General features: G+C 39.0%; 1 protein-coding gene across 21 annotated transcripts in view; it reads right to left on the bottom strand.

Annotated features, from left to right (window-relative positions):
• KDM6A (lysine demethylase 6A) overlaps window positions 1–21381 on the bottom strand; it is a 162871-nt gene that overhangs the window by 74016 nt on the left and 67474 nt on the right. For all 21 annotated transcript variants that reach the window (XR_008746832.1, XR_008746831.1, XM_055801800.1 and 18 more), the window contains exons 5-6: window positions 11195–11253; window positions 654–774 (exon numbers count right to left, since the gene is read on the bottom strand). Coding sequence is in view for 19 of the 21 variants with exons in the window: in XM_055801800.1 (XP_055657775.1) it covers window positions 654–774; window positions 11195–11253 (180 nt within the window). In the remaining 2 variants the exon portion in view is untranslated. The remainder of the gene's footprint in view (window positions 1–653; window positions 775–11194; window positions 11254–21381) is intronic.

Here is a 21381-nt window from a genome sequence, read left to right as displayed (position 1 = left end):
CAAACCAGTAAATAAAATAATGATTAACTGCTAGAAAAGTAGAAAGTATATAAAAAATTGATGTGAGAACATTATTTTGCATAAAAGCTTTCTATTTTTAATAATTTTTAAGAACTCCCAGTTTACAGTAAGGCAGCTAGGGGGAAAAAGGAAAACAGAAAAAACCAATAAAGATAGGAAAAAATGGGAAAAAAAAAAAGAAAAAAACAAGAAAAAATAGAAAAACCAGAAGAAAAATAGAACAAAGAAAAACAGGAAAGAAACAGAAAGAAGAAAAATAGGAAAATAAAGGGGGAAAAAGGGAAAAATAGAAATAGAGAAATCCAAGCTACTAATTATTTTATTTTTCCTCCACCTTTCTGTGCATCCTCAGCCTCCTCCCCGAAATGTACTATTTTAATGAGAACCCTACATTGAATTTTGATCTTTTGCAGTATCAGTCCTCATCTACAGTTCTCCTGGGCTTTTTTGAGTATTTCTAGTATCTAATGCACCTCAAATTCTACCCTTACTCTGTCTTTAGATTAAGATATTTCATAATGAAGCACTTCTGTTTGTAGAGCAGATACTATTTAACTGCTACTTGCTTATGCATCCCTGCAGTTTTAAGATTAAACACAACTTGTACAAATGTTAATTCAATTTAAACCTACCTTTAAACTAGACTCATAGTCTGTATTCACTTTGAACATAAGCCCAAGTCGCAAATGAATTTCCTTGGCTCGACAAAAGCTGGGATCAACATAAAGCGCCTCCTGAAATGCTTTAATTGCCCTGAAAGAAAAACACAGATTAAAAAAATATTTATTTACTGAAGCATTACTTTATAATCAATATTATTTATATGACTAGCAGAAAGCAGATCAGAAAGCACTGTTACAGAAGAACATATCAAAATGATGGTTTACATGCAATGTTTTCAGTGCAAGTCAAGGACTGGGTAATTTTGTACTCCAGATATCCTGCTATATTTGAAAGTCTAATCTTTTCTATTAATTTAGAGAAACTAATTTGCTGCATGAAATACAGTAACATATCTGGTATTTCTGAAAGGATGACTCAGGAATTAGCAACAAAATTACTACAACTTTAGAATAATACAGTGATCATTCATGTTACAACCAACTAGTAGGTTGCTTTTGATTCCAGGTAGTGCAGACCCCCCTGAGAGCAGCAGCAGAACAGAAAGCCTAGAAGGAGAGATCATGCACATCTCCTCCCACTGCACCAACCTGCTCCATTTTCCTCTTTCCTCCCTTTCTCTAGCACCAGTGCTGTGCAGGGACTCAACTAATACCTACTGCTCCATTACTTTCCAGTCACTCAATTACCTCCAAAAAAACACAAGCTTGCCACCTCCTCCCATGTTAACTTGGTTTTCATATTCCCATGACAGGTGACGATGGCTCTGATTCTATTTCCTTACCTTTAATTCCTCTCTACGCATGCCCCTGTTCATGATGGCACTGTACCAGGTAAAACAAAAAATGCTATGTAACAATTGTACCTCGGAGCAGAAAAAATGTGATTCTAAACAAGACTGTTTTGCCTCTCAGGCCAACTGCATAAAATTAGGACAGCTGAAATGCAACTAAAAGATAATAGATTTAAATTTCACAGAGGAATTGAGAAAACAGCTAAGACTCATTGCGTTAGCTCGACTGAAACCCAATGACAGGTTGAAACAAAACACCTTCACATACATCACTGCTTGTACAACGACAGAAATAGGAATCGGTCTCACTTAGGGCAGTATTCCAGCACCTAGGCACGGGAGCAGTCCTGACTGCTGTCCTAGGCAGCCCCAGAGACCAGCGCTGAGCAGGCAGATGACGGACATGCCTACGGGGAGAACTGTACCCTCTGTGGAGCAGCACAGGGACACTGGACAGGAATTAACCACAGTGCCTAAATCACACGATATTTAGGCAAATTAATCTCATTCCAGCTCTCCAAGTCAGCATTATTTATAAGGACAAAAGGTTAGCAGGTGGAATGGGAAGTTCAATAAATATTTTTCAGAGGCTTTTTTACACACAAAACCCATAAATATAATTTTTTTAATCCATCAGCAATTCTTCTGCTCTAAAATTCTTACAGGCTCTTTTCTCATTCTTGATGGCAAAGCAAACGAAAGGACAGAACTTCCTCTGAACAATGCAACAAAACTGACTGTACCTAAAGCATTAGCTGACTTGTCTAAATAGACCTTAAGAGCAGATGGGCTTAAAAAAAATACTACATTTTTATTGTGGAACTGAAGTTTCCTCTATTACAATCTTTCAGAGGGGCTCTCCCTACCTTGTACCCTACTTTTCTGCTTACACGAGGAAAATGAGAAAGCGAAATACCAAAGGGACAAACTTGCACCAGCTAAGCAGTCTCTCACATCTCCTATAAACTTCCCTGGACTAGTATGGGTGGTGATGAATCACACACCTCAGTATCTACACTGAAATCATAACAAACAAGGAACCATGTCTCGTAACAGTATGCTCATCGCCATCTACAAGAACACCACTCAAACTGAAAGGCCAAATACCAGCATGTGTTTTAAGCTGTGCTTTTGTTATGTCAAAGTATAGATTTTATGACTGTGTACTTGCATTGCTTGTCTTAACTCTAATACGGTACTTAGTATGTTAGCCACTGGTATTTAAAACCCATTATTTGCATCTTGGTCAAAGACAGTATCCTAAGTTTTAAAATGGAAGAAAACCAGTGGCTATGGTCCCTGTCAAAGAGAAGACAAAAGTCACAAATAAAGATGTTGTGGTTCTATACCACATAGGAGACTGGGACCATGCTCATAACACTTAATCAATTTCATGTTCTTCACATTTCAGCTAACTTGCTTGGTCAGAAAATTGTATTTCTGTATTCCTCCTGTCATGTCATGTCTCAGTCACAAAGATCATTGAAACATGGATTTCTAAAAAAGCTGAAGAGAAATCCTAAGAGACAAAAATATTTTTATAGTTTCTTGTTTACTCAACAGGAAATATTATTCATTGTCACAGCTAGCAATAGAGTTAAACAAAGCCACAAGTGTAACAAACAACTTGTAAGGGCAGTTTTGAAACACTGTTTCAATGTATACTGTCATCCATTCAAAAGAACAAGGATGTTGCCTACCCCAGTCTTTCAGAGAAGCACTGCACTTAAAAAACAGTAAAATTATCATCAGTGGACAACATGAAAAGACTGTGTCATGTTTAGCACAGAACCTGCTAGTCACAAACAGCCCCTATGAGGTTTGTGTAAACTTTATCTGTCTGCCGACAACACAGCAACACCACTCACTCACCCTTGCGGATGAGTTACCGAGTCAGGCTCAACATTAGTAGCTATCACAAGTGTTTGAGATAACACTTAACCCAACACAATTTTCCAATGAAGACAAGCTCAAAATGTACAAGGAGGAAGAAAACTTGTCGGACAAGACATCGTTCCTCTAGACACAATCCATGCAGGAAGCAACAGCATGCCTTTCAACTCATTTTGATGGGCGCTTGGAAAAATACATCCAAATGAACCAAGTAAAACCAAAAATCTCTGTACCCTTTTAGACGCTGTTCAGGTTACCATGCTAATAGCTAAAAAATAATATTATTTTGACTGTACCTTTTAGTTAGCATTCCTAACTAAAAAATATGTATTTTATCTCCTCCATTCAAAATATTGGCCTGCATCTTATTTAACTCTAGTGTTAATTCTGTATTGATTATAGTCTGTATTTTTTCCAGGATGACAATCACCGATGATAATACAAATTACTTCTGTGAAAAAGGGCATCATTAAAAGTTCGCAAATGAAGTAATCTGAAAGGCAGCATTTTCAACAATTGCTACCAGTGGTAGGTGTTCACGTCTAATTTAGTGACTATAGCCTGGTTTTATATAGTCAGTTGAAATTCCATGGAATAAAACACTCAAATTCTGAAAGGACATTTACTTATTAACTCTTACAGAGAGACAAGCAATTCTACATTATAGCTGAATTAACATTGATCTAGTTTTGCCTGTGGGAAACATTTAAACAAAATAACAATGCACTCAAGATTACAGGACACATCAAGAACACAGACTACAGTAAAAATTTTAGTTTGATTTTGGGGCTGCCTGTTTCCCAGTGCCATGCCCAGAGCTCCAGATTCAGTCCCTTACTACAGCAATAGCAAAACATCTGCAACATCACCAACATCCATTTCAATTCTAAGTGCTCAATAACATCCAACACAGATGCCATCAGGGCTTGGTACAGGTTGGTACAACACAGAAGGAAGCCAACATGAGAGGCGGAAAGCAGGAGCAAGTGTTGCAGTAGTAAAGGGATAACGTTGAGATAACATCGGGAGAGAACATGGCCCAATGCTGGTAACTACAGACCTTCCTGGCCCATCTGTTTGCCTCAGTTGGGCCTTCTCAATACAGCAGGAATCACTTGATCCTTACGCAGATCTTTGTTTGCTCTGAAACATCACTAATCCCGTTTCTGTCCTCTGCCCAAGCCAACATCCAGAAAGATGTGGGTCTAGAGGATCCAAAGCATCCAAGTTGCTCAGATGTTTTCCCTCAAAACTCTTCTACAGTTTGACCAAAACTGGAAGAGCAGATATAACCTAATAGCTTGATGACCTGTCACGTATGAAGCAGGACTGTTTAAGAAGCTAGCAGCTTCCTTCAGAAATGATGGCACACAGCCTTTCTCAAGTAGGTTGTTAGTCTTCACCACTCGTTAACCTGCCTTCATGCACAGACAGAGCTTTTCATTTTATTCCTTCAACAGACCAAACATACATTAGTCCAAAGAATAAATCACCGACCAAAGGGCTGGGAGCTCTCATACTGCAGAAAAAAATGACAGGCATCTAAATTCAGCAAGAGGTGACTTTCAGTTTGTTCTCTAAAGATACTGACAATTGCCTGGTAAGAAACAACTTTGGTTTAGTCTATTAGAATTTATTTATATTAAATAAGAGTTTTCTCCAAGAATAGGAGCACTTCCACTAACAGACAGGAAAAGCTATCTAACATTCAACAAAATGGGGAATCAGGAAAGGAAAATAGATACCGCAGAGGATGAAAAGCACCTCTGGGGCTTACATTTTACACAGCATGGCTACAGTAATTCAGAAAAAATAAAAGTGACATGAATCTATCATCTCCAAATCAAGACTTCCAGAATCAATACTGCAGCTATCTTTCTACCCACTCATCTATACAACAATTCCTACCATTATGAAAGTGAAGAAACGAGCTGCATAATAATTAATAGAAAGTTACATTAAACATTCAGTGAACTCTCCTAAGACTTTTATTGGAAGGTTTTACATGGATAGACTGTGAATAAAATCAGCTTTGAACTAGGCAAAAGAATATAATAAAATAGCATCAATTCAACTATCCAAAGATTAACACTCATACATTTCAAACAAAAACCATGAAAATCAGAACGAGCCTACAAAATAAAAGAACACAACATTATTCTAATATATCAGAAAAAACACTTGATGCAGCTGGAGTGAAACTTTCTTCTTCATATTCTTTATCCTTTCTCAATTTTCTGACCACCTGTTCTGAGCCTCATGTTATTTCACAGGCTCACTAATAAAAATGATGGGAAACTATGATGGAAAAATTTCTATTTGAAACTCATGATCAGTTTGAACATTAAAAACTGTACATCCACAGCAGTAGTCAGGGAGACTGCAATTTTATGAAACACTTTTACAGACTGTAGATACAATTCCTCTGTTCATAGGGCTGTAACAGTTGAACGGTGAAATACCTAGAGCAGCAGTCTTTAAACACTTCTGTAGAACAGCACCTGAGAACAGGTTTCTTCCAGCATTAGCAAATAGTATGTGTTTTCATCAATCCAAGAAGTTGTTTGATATATAATCACAGAAAGGTAAGACAACAAAAGGGAAAGTTAATTGCCACTTCATTAATGGCTAAAACCAATGTACTTTCCCATTTTATATACCTAAAAAATACATACATAGATCCAGCCAGCCACCTGAAACCTGAGAAGTATTTGACAAAGCAGTATCTTCACAGTGTGTGTTTAAATTCTGTCCTTCTTATGGAGGTAACTACAAACACCACACCACCCGAATGGACTCTTGACAGAACAAGGAAAGAAGCACCAATACAGATGTGCACCTTGAAGATCACAAGTTACTGGTAAGCAAGCTGTTTTTATACTCTCAAATTATATCCCTCCTAGACTTCCCATTGCAGGTGTTGCCACAGAGCTGGAACACAGGCTGCCAACTACCAGCACAATGTCACTGTCAGCTGGGTGAATCTCAGAGCCTTTCATGCAAACCACAACCACTGGACTGTTTCATCAAATGCTGTGCGTCCTGCACAATGACACAAACTACTGACATACCTGGAGGCATGTAGAGCAGACATCGCATTTGATGAAAGAGTCCAGTGGTTGTTATCTGCGTGATGGGGGGGTGTGTTTCAACACAAATGAAAGAGGTCCCCACTAAGCAGTTTGCATTCCTATGCACCCCCCTACCCACTCGACTACTCTCTGTGTGGAGGAGCCCGGTTCCTTGGATCTGCCAGCCACTGACACAATCAACCTGAGAACCATCTGAAGGATCTGGTCCTGCTGGGGGAAAAAAAAACCACAACCGAAAACAACAAGAAAACCTCAAAACCAAAACACCCCCCTCAAAGACAAATCTTACTGTGTTACTAACAGCTTGCTCCTGAAAAGGTAAGTATTGATAGAGGAGGCAAAGAAGGGCAAAGAACGGACCTTGACAGCACAGGACTCTCCCACACTCACAGGTGAATAGCAACCACCATAAAACCATAGTTTCTTGGGTAGATGAGTAAGGTGTGCAATACTGAGGGTTGGCACATTAGCCTACAGGAAAAGTTTACAGTCCGCTGTAGACCTGGGTACTTCAAAAGCAGTTTAAACAGCTGCTTTACTACTTCAGGATGACTGTGAAAAGAGCAAAGCTTACTTTTCTGTAAAAAGATGAAAGAGAATGACAGCCAGAGAGAGCAAGAGAGAGATCAGACTCCTTCAGCTCATGGAATTGGTCCAACGTGACTGGTGCTAAGGCCATCTCACAGCTGATGGTAAGTTTTGTGTGTTTTCCTGTAGGTAAGTGGAGAAGAATGCTCCTGCCTCAGTGAAGCCTTCAAAGGACTTTTATGAGAAAAGTGACTCTCAGGTGTCTGGAGGCCTGCACAGTGACCAAGAGATGAGATGCAGTACGACAGATAACAACCAAGGGCTGCCTTCTCCTGTCTTCTTGACCTCTGGAGGGCTGTGGAACTCAGCAGCTGCAGAGATGGGATGTGGAGAGCTTGCTCAGTGCTCCTACATTGGAGATGGAGGTGCTGCACTCTGCCCGTGGGGGTTGTACATGCTTACTGCCTCTTGCTCATTGTATGTCTTTACCTGAATTACGTAAGAATAATAAAAGACTGCAGCTGCCTTCTTGATGTAAAGATCCAGTTTTGAATCAGAACCGAGGAGGGGAAAAAACTTTTTGTGCTGAACTCCCATGTCCCTGTTCCATGGAGTCAAACTTATGCTAAGAGGAGAAATTCCAGTGTACAGAACACCCTGGGGCTTACAGAAGTGCGAGGATGCAGCAGTGCAGACTGGGCTGGCTGTGGGGTTACTTTAAAGGATCCAGAGGCAGAGACAGTGGTTCTAGATATCACTTGATATCTTTACTGAATAGATGACCACAGTGCTTCTGTTTTGGCAAGGATGGCTGTAGAAGGGCCAAGAAGTTCCAGTCAGCAGTAGCAGATTTTCCTCAAGACAATCTGCACCTTCAGCTGTGATGAAGGTGAGAAAAAGGGTCTGGATCATCTCTTGCATTAGGTCTTTGGCTTTTTTCAGGACTGTATCCAGTAAAAGCATCAGTGCTGAAGGACTCAGTCTGACAACAGGTAACTTCTACAGCTGATAAGGAATCCTTGGACTGAAGAGCTTCAGGGTATGCTAAATGGGCTGTAAGGGTAACTGATCTCAGTCTCCTGTAAGATGTTTCTGAGGAACAGTATGTGTCTCACACACTGTCTAGCAATTTGCAAGACAACAGTCACTGAAAGTAACGCAGGCTAGCCTTGGAGCACCACGGCTGGCACACTGGGAGCCAAAGAGGGTGTTACAGCCAGTTTCAGGACACAACTGCAGAGGTTGGACTCCATCTTTTTATCTTGCTGGGACTCTGTGTACATCAGCAGATGACAGATAGTGAAGGTCAGAATCCTTACTGAAGTAAAAGAAAAAAACCTGCATCCAAGCCACTATATTTGGATGCACCTATTGCGCAGAAATGAAAGATAGCCTTTGATTAACTACTTAAGTTCTTTAAGTGTTCAATCTAAAAGATAACTAAGAAGGAGATGAAATTATTCAAGTGATGTGAATATCTCACCTATCTCTAGTCTACTGTGTTCTACACTACTTGAAAACAGTGAAACCACAGGAAAAAATCAGCTGACAACTTTACTTACTGCTTGATGATAAATGGTGTAGAACAACAGAGTATCAAAATTTAAGATCTGTAAGATCTATTTTACTATACTTGAATCAATTTATGGAGCTAATCCCTTACAGTGTATCTTACTATACTAATTGCATGAAACAGCCTGATCACACTATTCCAACATTTGTATATAACCGAGAATTTTCAGTTAATACATGAATAGTCAAACAAAATCACCAATTTAAAATGATGTATCAACTATGATTTGTACTTAATGCTATAATGCTGCTTTAGCAAATAGGGAAGTTTACAGTACTGAATTACAGTGAATTGCATATGTGTCTTGAAGCCAGTCCAACACTTCTCTTCAAGAAAGCTGGAAAACTTAAAAAATAATGTAAAAATATGAACAAGAATTCTAAACCTGACCTTATTGCCACTTTTTTTATTAACCCTGCTTATACAAGACATGGAAAAACCTGAAATACCTCCTCACCCCTTTCTTTTAGAAGACCTATGTACATGCCTCTCATTAAAATCAATGAATATCTGAAGTGATGGGGATAAAACCAAAAAATGTTCATGGATGAACCACAGTAGTTTAAACCACCTTAAACAGTCTAGGTCTCCTTTACCTGCCCAAAATACATGGATTTGTGTACTCTTGTAAACATAAATAGTTGGAATAGCTGCTGCAGAAATAAGTTTGACTCGCATTTCACTCTGAAAGAAGCAGGATTTTCTTTGCAATCTGCAAGAGTCCTGTGGACAATTCAGATCTACAAAGAACAACATATCTACTGTAAGTGACTTGCTATCACCTCCAAGTTTATTATGAGTTTGTCACACCTGAACACCCACAACCATACATCCCACTCCTCTCACCCCCAAAAAACATAGTAAAGGCGGGGCGAAGCACTCAAAGGGATTTTTAAAAAAATAATCACACACAAAAGTATAACATTTATTTGTATCAGATTTTCTTCCTCTGAAAATTCTACCCAATACTCTAATGATATACAACTTCCTTGGTACCGCACTATACATTATTTTGTTGTATGAATAAAATGGCAAATATGATTATTCTATAAACCTTCACATAAAGCTCTATCTGCATTTAAGACATCGTAAGTTAAGGCACCAATTTATACTCACGTTCTCAACAAGCTTACTTAAAGGCATGGAAGAAAAATCTAAATTAATTCAAAGCTCTGATTTATTAATACCAAGAGCTCACAATCACCTGACTTTGCTGCACCTGATGGTGCTGCTCTCACCACCATTCACTGGAAGGTGCTAAACAGTACAATCTGCTGATGGCAGAAGTCTATATTGAACAGTTATTCTTTCAAAAAGATCAACTCCTCTAAATCTAACTACTTAATTTTATCTTACAGTTTTCTACCATTTTCACAGTGCAAATTGTACCAAGATACTGCTTGTAAGAACTGGTACACAAATTACTTTTGAACGTTAAATTACAAAGCCAGGTCTGCTTAAGAACAAGAACATTCTGAAACTTGGTGAATTCAACCAAGACTGATCACAATCTTAGAACAGTAGATTCTCAGCTTTTCTGAAAACTTTTCTGCTCTTCTCTTGTGAATTAGAATGCAATAGAGTTGCATGCCACCACGTACAATACGTGGCATTCTTTTCACTATCAGTGAAGAAAGCAGTAAGTTGGAACATCAAAAAAAACCCCAAAACCCAACAAAACAGGTTCTGAGCTCATGATTTAATCAACTTATCTTAATTTGAAGAATAAACACTTATTTACATTATCCTGAGGAAAGGACAAATCTTTTGTCTTGCAGATCCATAAAAACAACCTGGGGGGGGGGGGGGGGGGGGGGGGAAGGTGCGTGGTAATGGATGATCACTTTTACAGTTCCAAACCGTAAGTTAGTAGTCATGGCCTCCTTAACTGCAGTCACGCTTAGTCCAGAAAGCTGATAAAACCTTTTAGCAATCAATCAAGTAGTAAAGTTACACTTATTTTAATAACAGTTTCCAAAAAAGCACTGACCTAAACACTGTACTCTTCTGCCTTTTTTCTGATGACACTGTCTGCAAGAATAACCCACAATGGAAGTTTGAGGACCTTGCAACAGAACCCCAGTGACTGATTCTATTCCATTCCTCATTCTTCTCTCATCACTGATAAAGCAAAACCAAAACTCCAATGGAAAACCAACTCTCTTCCCCATATCCAACAGCAGCTCCTTTCAGCCCCTGAAGCCCTGCCAGAATTTACAACTCTTTACATCAGTTTTAAATGTTCTGACTCAAGGCTAAGTGTACTACTTTGCGTGTCCAAAACTTTCACGGAATACAGTGATAGAAAAATTGCTGAATTTTGCCACTTTGCTACTGCTTTTCCAAAACAAAAGTATTTTTCAAACAGGCTTTCAAATAATGGCGGGAGACCATCTGTAACAACAATTAACAAAACCATGCTGAGTCATCCTGCTCCATCCCCCTTGCTGAACTGTACTACAGGGAGCTAACATTCTTCTTCTGTAAGTGTTTTCCTTTTCAAGCATCTGCTGTGGTTGCCACAGGTGTGTGACCTATGACAGTATGCCTTCAAACACCTTATCTACAATAACAAAAAAAAATAAACTATCATACACTCACACTGAAGGTGAAATATTCACCTACCAGTAAAACATGGCACAGTACTGACACTGTTAGTTTATTCCAACTTACCATTGAAAGGCATTGTAATGGAAGTAGACCAAACCAAGGCCATATAAAAAGGCAGCATTCTGTAAAGGAAAGGAACAATGTTTAAAACCCAGATAAGACAACCGTATGCTGTAAGATTAATTTTCCAGTATTTTATTCATCCTTTGACATTTTGTTTCTGTTATAAAATAAGCACATTTAAATTTCACCTTAAACACACAAAAAAACCCAAACAAAAACAAAAAGAAATTAAAAGACTAGTAGACATTTAAAAAAGAAAAAGGTGATTCTCCACAGAGTATTTTGGAAAGAATAGTAACAATAATATTCAAGTACTTTTTACATCAGAGAAACTGATAAGCTTTGTTCTAACTGTACAACAGCAGGGAAGGAAATGATGGAGTAGAGGTCTTTGGCAATTTAATGTAATAAAAAATGTTTTATGACCGAACACCATTTCAGAGTCATAATAATTTATACACTCATAAAAGTAAACAAAGCTGCACACTCTGACTTCAGTGTCTAAAGCAGAACATTAATTATATGTATCTGAAAATATGGTTAAGGGAATTTTACTTTTCTAAATACCAAAAATACAGACTTCAAATCTAAGACAATCTGTATTTCTTCACCATCAAATTTCTATTTTCTATTTCCCTACTTTGTGGAAGGGGAAAAAATAAACCCCAAATGCAAAACCCCCAGCAACCATTCTCCTTCTGGAAAACTATGTTTCCCCCCCATTTTCTTTTCATGGAAAAGTATGATTTACTTCTAAAGTGTCATTACTAAGGAGGTTTTATGAATGTTTAACTAACCAATTCTACAAGTAATTATTACAGTACTATTTCCTAAGTTAGGAAAAATAAATACATTGCTTTTTCTTTTTAAAAATGTCACAACATAGTTGTTTTCTATTTAGCAAAACTATTCCATTATTTGCAGGACACAACATGTACATGCGGCCTATGACACATTTTTAGGCTTTTCTAATGTATAACCTTGGTTTTGCGAGACCAGGAATACATCCCAAAGAACACAAAGCTCTGACACATAGAGAAGAGATGGAATTTGCATTATGAAAGACTGTAGTTCAAGACAATCCTTCTTCCACTTGCACACACCTCTTCAAGAAGTCAAATTTCTATGGAATTTCATAAAAGGAACCCTAGTTACGCCTTAAATCCAATCCAAATATGAAAAGTATAACCAAATTTCTCCTAGAAAATAACTGGTAGCCAGAACACAATTCAAAGAGCAGTAGTCATCAGAAACAGGACCCAATACTACCATTTCATTATACCTCATTTGCATATTCTAAATGCAAATTAAAACGAGGGGAAATGCCAAAGATCCTTTCATGAATACAGCTGGATCATAGCTTCGGCAATGGACAGCTTCCAAGAAAACACTGCAGTATGACCAGATACTACAGCAGTCAGAGCACTTGAAGATGTTAACAGGGTAGTGGAGGGGGAAATACATAAACAATAAAAGATGATACTTTAATACTACCATAAAACTATATTCCTATTTAATTGAACAAAAACACAACATGGACACTGTAAAGATAAAAGACCTCTGATTCCATATCCCATGTATTTCCTGCTTTCCAAGTGTGCTCCGATAACAACAGACTGGGAAAGAAAAACTGAGCATACATGCCTTGATTTAGAAGTCATTTTAAATGAAATAGTAAGACAGAAAGGGAGATTTTCATATGTGCAGCATGGAAGCCTGTGAAATACAGCACACAGCTAGTAACCTTAATTGTGTCAGGTCAGGCTCATTGGTAGAACAGAACAACGCTGCCTGGTGTTACCTTCAGAGATTCATCAACTGCAATTCAGACTAGATTATCCTAAAGATTGAGAATAATAGTAGTAACAAAGATCCTTCATCACCACACTGCAAAACTCAAGCAAAAATATGCCAGACAATTAAAACCTCTTCAAATAATTTAATTTCCTCTTCTGATACCTATTAGAATTCACACTCCAAAGGAACTACAGATTCAGAGGATTAGTCTAGTTGATATTTGATCCTAAGGGTTAATAATAATCAGCTTTCAAGGCACAACAGGACCAAGATGCAGGTGATTTGGACAAATGTAATTAATATATCAAATTCACGTGAAGCTTTCAGGTTGCCCCTGGCCCGGTAAAATACAAATCAACCACCACTGCTCTGTCCTTTGTTCTGTGACTGGTTTTCCCATTTTTCTCTCATTCTCATTTGGCCTTACAATGCATCTGAGATTGACCTTAAAAATCTGTTAAACTGCCACCACCTTCTCAATAAAAAACAGGGTAAGATTTAAGACTCTGTAATACTTTACTTCAAATGTAAAGGTGTACATTCTGAAATGTCAGTATGGATCATATTTATCTGTTCTGAAATACTATAGCTTTAACCATTTGTAACACCGTTAGTACTGCTTGCTCATTATTTATTAGATTTCCATTAAAAAAGATTTAAAATTATCTTTTAATCTGTATTTGAACCTGGATGGGACTTTCACAAGGCCTGAAAGATATTACAGTGTTTCAGTGTATGCAGTATTTTCCCACAAATAATTCAAGGTGAGATGCACATGAAGTTCATTACTTAAACAACTAACTTTTATGCCTGTATTGCAGAACGCCATCAAGTTCAATATGCAGCCAACTTCCTACTGGCAGCTGCCAATATTTAAGTCTAGAGCAACTTAATGCCTGTCACGATCCACAAGCAGGATCATTAATGAAATTTTCGCCTACAAAATGTCCTTTTTCTTAACATCATAAGATCCTGTGACTGTTTACCTGGAACGCATCCCATCTTAACAAATCTGCTTTCAGTTGCCTCTGTTACTTGTATTTGAACAAATTTATACAAAAAAAAAATATCCATGCCATGTTTTCCAGTAAAGATTACTTTTGTAATTTAAACCCTACTATTCAGTAAAACTGCTATAAATTGCTGGTGAGGTAGAATACAAGCCCACTTTTTTTCCCTCCAAACATTTTTCAGTAAGAAGTAGAGAACAAAATTATCTTACTACAATTCTTTCCTTGAACTTCTTAAAAACCCTCACAATTTCTGAAGTTCTCATGGTAAAAGAACTCATTCTTTGGCTACTAACTTCTAATGTAATTTTTATGTTATCAGATTTCTCTCTTCACTAAAATCTACAGTAAATTGAAAAAAGCAGCAAACTGAAACAGACTGTACCTCAAATTTAACGTCTGGGCTTTTTCATTCTACATGCTATTAAAAAGCAGACAAACTAGAAATGCTATTTCCAAGCTGATGTCACGTACATTTTCTATAATCAAAAAATGTTGAAATGTTTCATACCAACCACTAGATGGCTCAAATACCTCTTTCCATTTTGCACACTTACACAATTTAAGATTGTCAAGTTTATATTGTGTATTCTGCTTTGCATGCAGTATTTAATGCTGAGCAAAGTTCCAATTTTATTTTACAAAATGTATAAGCCACATTATTCTATTGATAGGTAACTCAGAAGGCAACAATACATCTGTGTGTATCTTTTTATGTAACTGAAATGAATAAGCATGCTAAAGACTTTTTGGTCTTGTCTACTTTAAACAATCAAGAAAAAAAATAAATTAGCCAATGAAGACAACTCTACTAATCTCGCAGACGTTCTGTATTAACCGAAGTAACCGGTTTATAGTGTCTTTGAAGCAGCAGATGGAAACAGATCCCCAGTATTTCAGGTGCTCTGTTCTCTAGCCATTTCACGCCAAGTTTACAAGGACTTTTTTTGCAGCCGGCGCTCCTGGCAGAAAAGACATCAGACTGGACCATCACAGTTACACTATCTATAAACACAGGGTCAGAAAAATGCACCTGTCCTCTGTTACAAGTGGCCATACTCACATTCAGACTTACAAATGGCCACTTTAAACCAAGTCTGGAAATGCAAAGCTACCACATCTGGGTCCAGTTATTTTTCACCAGTAACATGCTCATCTGCCACAGGCAGTTGAGACCCTGTTACCAACTCCAAATCTGTGTTTTATAAACACAAGAATATACAAGGAAGTTATTTTTGCAAACAAGGATGTTTTCAGCAGGCACTTCTAAAAGTCAGAGAGTAGAAAAAGACACTAGAGTCAAAGCAGCCTCAGGGCAGCATCCAGACCTTGCAACCTAAAAATGAAGAGGAACAGTTTTTGCCATAGTTTCAGAGCACTGCTGATTCAGAAACATTCCCTAACACTGCCTCTCATTTTTGCTGATACAATTATTTGTAGAGTGCTACAGCCAACTAACTGGATGCCAGAACTGATCCGAGTTATTAATATCCAGATAAAAAAGGATTATTTTTAACTGGATCTGTTTCCCAGCCAAGTTCACCGTGTAGCCCCCCCATAAACAACTGCATTAGCACAAGTGAAAGAGTGGAATGTAAGCAAAATAAGTAAAAGCTCTTTAAGCCTAGACTGCTACCAACAAAATGCATATCAAACATGCAATGACTTTTCAAACAGAGTGAAAACCTAGATAAAAGATTTGAACAGGCAACCTACATTAAAACACCAGCAATAATTTATTACCTCCCAAGCCACATACAAATGTCTGACTTGAGAGAAATGAACTTTTATGGGTCAGTACAAGATGAATAAAATCATGAAGTAACATCATACCCTGCCTGTCAGCATTCCTCATGCACGTCTTTAACCAGTAAGACATGTAGGCAAATACACCACTTCCTCTTCACAAATGTACAGGGCAGGGCTAAACATAAAACAATCCCTTTATTTAATTCAAAAGTTAGTAGTATTTAGACAGAAACCAGAGAGTATCCCACCATACTACAAAATAAAAAACAAAACAGGAGAAACAAAGTCCCCATGCAGTTGGCTGTTGGAAGTCTGAAGGAAAACTATGGAAAAAAGATGAAGTTCAGCACACTTACGAGACCAGTGACGGTTTTTCATTTGCCTACTACTGCCAGGAATCAAAAAGTCTTTCCAGCAGGACTCTGAATGCCCTTCCACAGCTGCCCAAGTTCCAGTGGAACCTGCAGTCCAGCCTATGCCACACCAGAAAATGCACATGGGCAGGGGGCCACTGCTCTTCAGAATATTTAACTAGGAAAACAAGGTTTTACAGCTTACGTTGCATCCTGTGGTCACAGGGTCTCTCAGCCACCTGTTTGACGCAAAAGAACAATTTTTGTGTTCAAATGTGTGAATATGCTTATTTCTTTACTGAAAAAAATGGAAGATGATTTTGACACTATGGTACCTATTACTTCCTCCTGACACTACTCGGTATATAATAACAGTTCCCTGGAGAACGTGTACTGCATAACAAATTCCACTCAGGCTCTTGTGCATAAACAGCTATATGCCTTTGGGAGCCGACAAGCTCTAGCAGTTCCAGTCACAAAGACTGTAAGTGTACAGGCAAAAGAGGGGAGGGTTCGGTTAAGATTTGTTTAGATTTGTACAAACATGAAAAAAAGTTACCTATCCACATGTTCTATAGATTCCCAACACCTGCAAAAATACTAAGATCCCTGTAAGAGGTATATTAGATTGTAGTATCGTAACTATTGGCTTCTTCAAGGTCTTCAATAAATTTTATAGTACCTGAAAAATCATTAGGTTTGTATCGGATCTTTAAAACACAGCTATATATAACATGCTTCCATGACCCTGCTTCTTGAGCAACAATCACAATAGTAAAAGTTGTTACTGAGTGTACGCCTGCATCCCAGTAGCCATGTGAAAGCAATTAATGTATCAAAGTCATCATTCCTGTGACAAATATATTCTGGCATATACAATAGATTAAATAATGTAACATGTTGGTAAATAACTACAAACTAATTTTTTCTTGTCTTTAAGAAGTTAATCTTTTCAGAGAGTAAATTTTGTCAAAACACACCTACTACTTATAGAAAACTTGCTAATATAGCTTTCTTAATTCATGAAAAAATACTTTCCTTATTTTTCTTTCACAGACAAGTTCTTAAGGTGGTGAAGCAGAAAAAACAAACCAAAACAAACTAAAATCCCACACCATCCACAAAGTAAAGAAAAAAACTTTTTTTTCCCCTTGTGAGTGGTACCTACGTTTGAAATTATGATACTCTTCTCATCTTCTCTTTAGGAAAGACAGTATACTTGTCCATAGCCTTTGCAACTCCCCATCAGTGCTGCAGTTCCCTATTCCCTATAGTTCCCCTTTGAATGGATGCTACTGTTCCAACTTCTCTGAAACACTGCTGTCCCACCATTTTTACTCATGGACTAAGACACAAAGGGCAAAACCTACTTAAATGAGTTGGAGAAGGAGCCTAGTTCCACCACTGTTCAACTGGCTTTCCAGCTCTGTCTGTAAAAAAAGCTGCCTGTCACACAGGGAAGGACAGGGTACACTGAGACAAGACTACTATTGAATTATCAAAGACTACATATAGTAACTAATTCAGGATACATTAATAATTTCAAACCCCCCTGAGTAATACATTGTGCCACAATTGTTTTATAGGGAGCACCTTAATATGAAAGACAGAACTATAAAGCAACATTAAAAAAATCAAACCTTCTTCATTAGCGATGGAATATATGCAGTTTTCTAAACTGAGTATTCCTTTATCCATAAGTAAATGTAGGTCTTTGGTAAAATGGAATACTAATTGACTACTGTACCTCCTCAAATTTGTCATAAGAACAAACAGCCAAGCAAATGTCTAAATAGCAGTGGCTGTCACAGGTATCTGACTAATGTGCCTTCCACTGAAGCTTGTAGAATTTCACTTGATGTAAACATCTTCATTTTCTACTAGACACAAATATTTTCAATACTTTAACTATTTTAACAGAAAATAGTATCTTTCTGAAACAAATCAAGTGAGCAAAGGTGTTGTGCAACACACAAAGATTAAATTCAACTAATCCATCTAACCACATTTAATATTATCTCTAAAAATTCCCTGAATGCTGTTAACAATCACAAAGTTTCCCATTTTGTATGATACATGACTTAAAAACCCCCACCACTCCTGACCCCAAACAGAAAGCCGCATTTGAGACTGGATGCTTTATAACTAAACCAATTTGCCAAAGGTTTGCACAAAAAATTGAGATGGTTTCTCTGGAGATCATCTAGTCCAACCCTCTGCTCAAAGAAGGGTCAACTGGAGCAGGTTCACCAGGACAATGCCCACTTGTGTTATGACTGCCTCCAAGGACAGAGGCTCCACAAACTCTCCGGGCAACCTCCTCCTTCACTGCTCAATCACCTTCAAAATAATCAAAAAAATCCAAAATAAAACCAGAAGTTTTTCCTTTAAAAATAATTTTCAACTTGCACCCATTGCCTTTCCTTCTTTCACAAAGCACCACTGAGAAAAGCCTGGCTCTGTCTTCATTACTTCCAGCATCAAGTATTTGTACATCCTGATAAAACGTCCCGGAGCCTTCTCTTCTCACTCTATGACAGAGGTTCCAAGTGCTTAACCAGTCTCATGGTCTTTACTGGACTTGCTCCAGCATCTCCCTGTCTCTGTTCTACTTGGGAGCCCAGCACTGGACCCAGCACTCCACATGTCTCACCAGGGCTCAGTAGAGAGGAAAGATCACCTCCCTCAACTTGATGGTGATGCTCTGCCTTACGCAGCCCAGGAAGCTGTTGGCTTATGTCCAGCTTGTCTGCTAGGATCCCTAGGGCCCTTCCTGCAAAGCTGCTTGCCAGCCTCCAACTTGTGCTGGTGCACTGGGTTATGCCTCCATAGATGCAGAACTTGGCATCTCCCTTTGTTGAACTCCATGAGGCTTCTGTAGGCTGCTCAGGTCCCTCTGAACACCAGCACAACTACAGGGTCTCTTCCTAGTGTTGTATTTTCTCCAAACTTGCTGAAGATGGACTCTACCCCACAATGCAGGTCATTAACTGAAGATGCTGAAGAACACTGGTCCCACTATCAGCCCATGGGGTACACCACTAGTGGCTGGCCTCCAGCTGGACTCTGTGACGCTGATCACAGTCCTTTGAGACCAGGTTAGACCATTTTCAATCTACAACACTGACCACTTATCTACTCTGTATTTCATCAGTTTGTCTATGAGCATACTATGGGAGACAGTTTGGGAAGCCTTACTGAACACAAACAACATCCATGACTCACCCCCTCCCCCAAACCAGTCGCTGCGTTGCAAATGGCTAATGGGGTTCATCAAGCCTACTTTCCCCTTCATAAATCCATGCTGATTACTTCCAGTGACTTGCCTGCCCTGAGCGTGTTTGGAAATAGTTTCCAGGATAATTTCCTCTATCACCTTCCCAAGGATGGAGGTGAGACTGACTAGCCTGTAGTTCCCTGGATCCTCCTTCTTGAAGACAGGAGTGACATTTGCTTTCTTCCAAGCCTCATAAACCTTCCCCCATCACCATGATCTTTCTATGGTAAGTGAGAATAGCCTCGCAGTGACATAGGTGAGCTCCACCAGCACTCATTGATGCATCCCATCAGGTCCCGTGGACTTCCAGCTAGCCTGTTTGTTTAAATGTTCCCAAACTTGATCCTCCTCTACTGAAAGCAAGTCTTCCTTGGTCTGGACTCTCCCCACTGATCTCACAGGTCTTGGAATCCTGAAGGCAAGTTCGACCAGTAAAGACCAAGCAAAGGTGGCATTAACTACCTCGGCGTAGTCCATATCCTTTGTTACCTACCACGTTCACCAGCAGACTCGCATATTGCTTCATCTTCCTTTTGCTGCTGATATACTTGTAGAAGCCCTTCTTGTTGCCCTTCACATCCCTCACCAAATTCAATTCTACATGGGCTTTGGCCTTCCTTATGTGATCCCTGAATGCTTGGATGATGTCTCTCTATTCCTCCCGAGCCACCTATCCTTGCTTCTACCTCTTGTATGCTTCCTTTTTATGCCTGGGTTTTGTCAGGAGCACCTTGCTCATTCATGCTGGATTCCTCAACTTTTTATCTAACTTCCTGCAATTCAGGACAGACCGTTCTTGAGCTCAGAGAAAGTTGTTCTTGGATATTAACAAGGTCTCATGGAACTCTCTTCTCTCCAGGGTCATGTCCAATGGATTCTTCCAAGTTGATTCCTGAGCAGACCAAGGTCTCCTCTCGCAAGACCAGTATTTTGATTACTATTTGCCTTGCTTTGTCTCAAGATCCTGGTCTCCATGTCCCAGTCCCTGCAGCCAATGTTGCCCTCAACCTTCACACTCACAACCAGTTCTTCCATGTTTACAACCATAAGATGTGCAGACTGTCTCCCCTTGTTGGCTCCTCCTTCAGTTGTATCAGGAACTTGTCATCAATATACCTCAGAAACCTCTTGGATTGACTGCACCCTATTATGCTGCCCTGCCAGCAGATATCAGTATGGCTAAGCCCACTGTTAGGACAAGTGTCTGCAAATGGAATGCTTCTTCCACTTGTTGAAGAAGGCTTCATCTACTCCTTCTTGACCCGGTGGTCTGTAACAGAAAGCCACCACATCAATTGCCCACATTGGTCATCCACCAACTGTGGCAAAAAATCTCTCAGCTGGTTTCTCGACTGTCCAGAAGCAGGGCTCTGTGCATTCTAGCTGCTCTTTCTTGAAGGTCTTCTCCCTCTCCTCACCTTCCCAGCCCATCCTTCCTAAAGAGCCTGTATCCATCCACTGCAGCACTGCAGCTGCCTGCACTATTGCACCACATCTCTGTGATCCCAGTGAGATCACAGCCCTGCGAATGCATGTGAACCTCTAAGTCCTCCCATTTTTTCCCCATGCTGCATCCATTTGTGAACAAGCACTTCAGGAGGCAGACACTTCTGCCAATTTCCCAGAACAGATGACAGACACTCCCCCATAATGCTGCCCTGCAGGCACTTCTTTATTTTGTCCATATCCTTGAGGTGGGGCCCCAATTTTGTTTAGCATAAGCAAATCAAACAGAGCAGTTCTTCTCAACTTCTGTTTTTCTTTGACAACAACCGTTCTTATCTGACACCTGTTAAAGGATTTGGCTTTTCTCTTTTTCCAGCTGGATACACTGACCTAACAGAAGTTATGAGATCTCTTCACAGACATTTTCAGTCAAAATACAGAAATTAATGATTGTTCATGTATACACATAAATATTACTGAAACATCTTTTTTGGAAGATGACATCTGGACAGTTTATTGAAATGCTTTATTTCCTTTTATATAGCTAGCGATCAT

Source organism: Falco peregrinus, chromosome 4, assembly GCF_023634155.1.
Source record: "Falco peregrinus isolate bFalPer1 chromosome 4, bFalPer1.pri, whole genome shotgun sequence".
Classification (NCBI taxonomy): Eukaryota; Metazoa; Chordata; class Aves; order Falconiformes; family Falconidae; genus Falco; species Falco peregrinus.
This window is presented reverse-complemented; position numbering and strand designations above follow the sequence as displayed.